The following is a 481-nucleotide window of genomic DNA, read 5'->3' on the forward strand; positions in this document are numbered from 1 at the left end:
GGCCACGGGAGCCCCGGGGTCGGGTCCTTCCGGAGCCAAGGGGGTCCCCGTTTTAGAGGACTCGGGTGGCCTCGGCAATGGCCTCCGGGTCCCCTCTGGGAATCCAGAGCAGGGCAGCAGGGGTGTGGCAGCGCGGGGCTCAGGGCAGGTAGAGGTGCCCCGCTGGGCCTTCCGCATCCAGGGTCCTCTCAGCGTGGGCCCGTCAGGGCCAGCCAGCGCCCTCGGCGGGCACCAGGGAGGGCCCAGACTTGGGGGTGCCGGTGACCCCGGGACGCCGTGGTCCACGCGGGGCAGGCCCTTGCTGACGCCGCCCGTGCTCCCCCACAGCCCAACATCGGCCGCCTGGGCCTGCCCCACGGCCCGTCCGGGGAGAAGGTGGCCGTGGTGACCGTGGACGACTGCGACACGGCCGTGGCCGTGCGCTTCGGCGGCCTCGTGGGCAACTACACCTGCGCGGCCCAGGGCACCCAGAGCGGCTCCA

At 74.4% G+C, this 481-nt stretch overlaps 1 protein-coding gene across 1 annotated transcript in view; it reads left to right on the plus strand.

Annotated features, from left to right (window-relative positions):
• The window catches only part of CELSR1 (cadherin, EGF LAG seven-pass G-type receptor 1), a gene marked incomplete at its 5' end in the record, with an annotated part of 38,529 nt that overhangs the window by 18,434 nt on the left and 19,614 nt on the right, over positions 1-481 (plus strand). Inside the window, one exon of the mRNA XM_012735089.1 lies at positions 328-475. Coding sequence (XP_012590543.1) covers positions 328-475 — 148 coding nt within the window. The remainder of the gene's footprint in view (positions 1-327; positions 476-481) is intronic.

Source organism: Condylura cristata, unplaced genomic scaffold (assembly GCF_000260355.1).
Source record: "Condylura cristata isolate star-nosed mole 26May11 unplaced genomic scaffold, ConCri1.0 scaffold00004, whole genome shotgun sequence".
Taxonomy (NCBI): domain Eukaryota; kingdom Metazoa; phylum Chordata; class Mammalia; order Eulipotyphla; family Talpidae; genus Condylura; species Condylura cristata.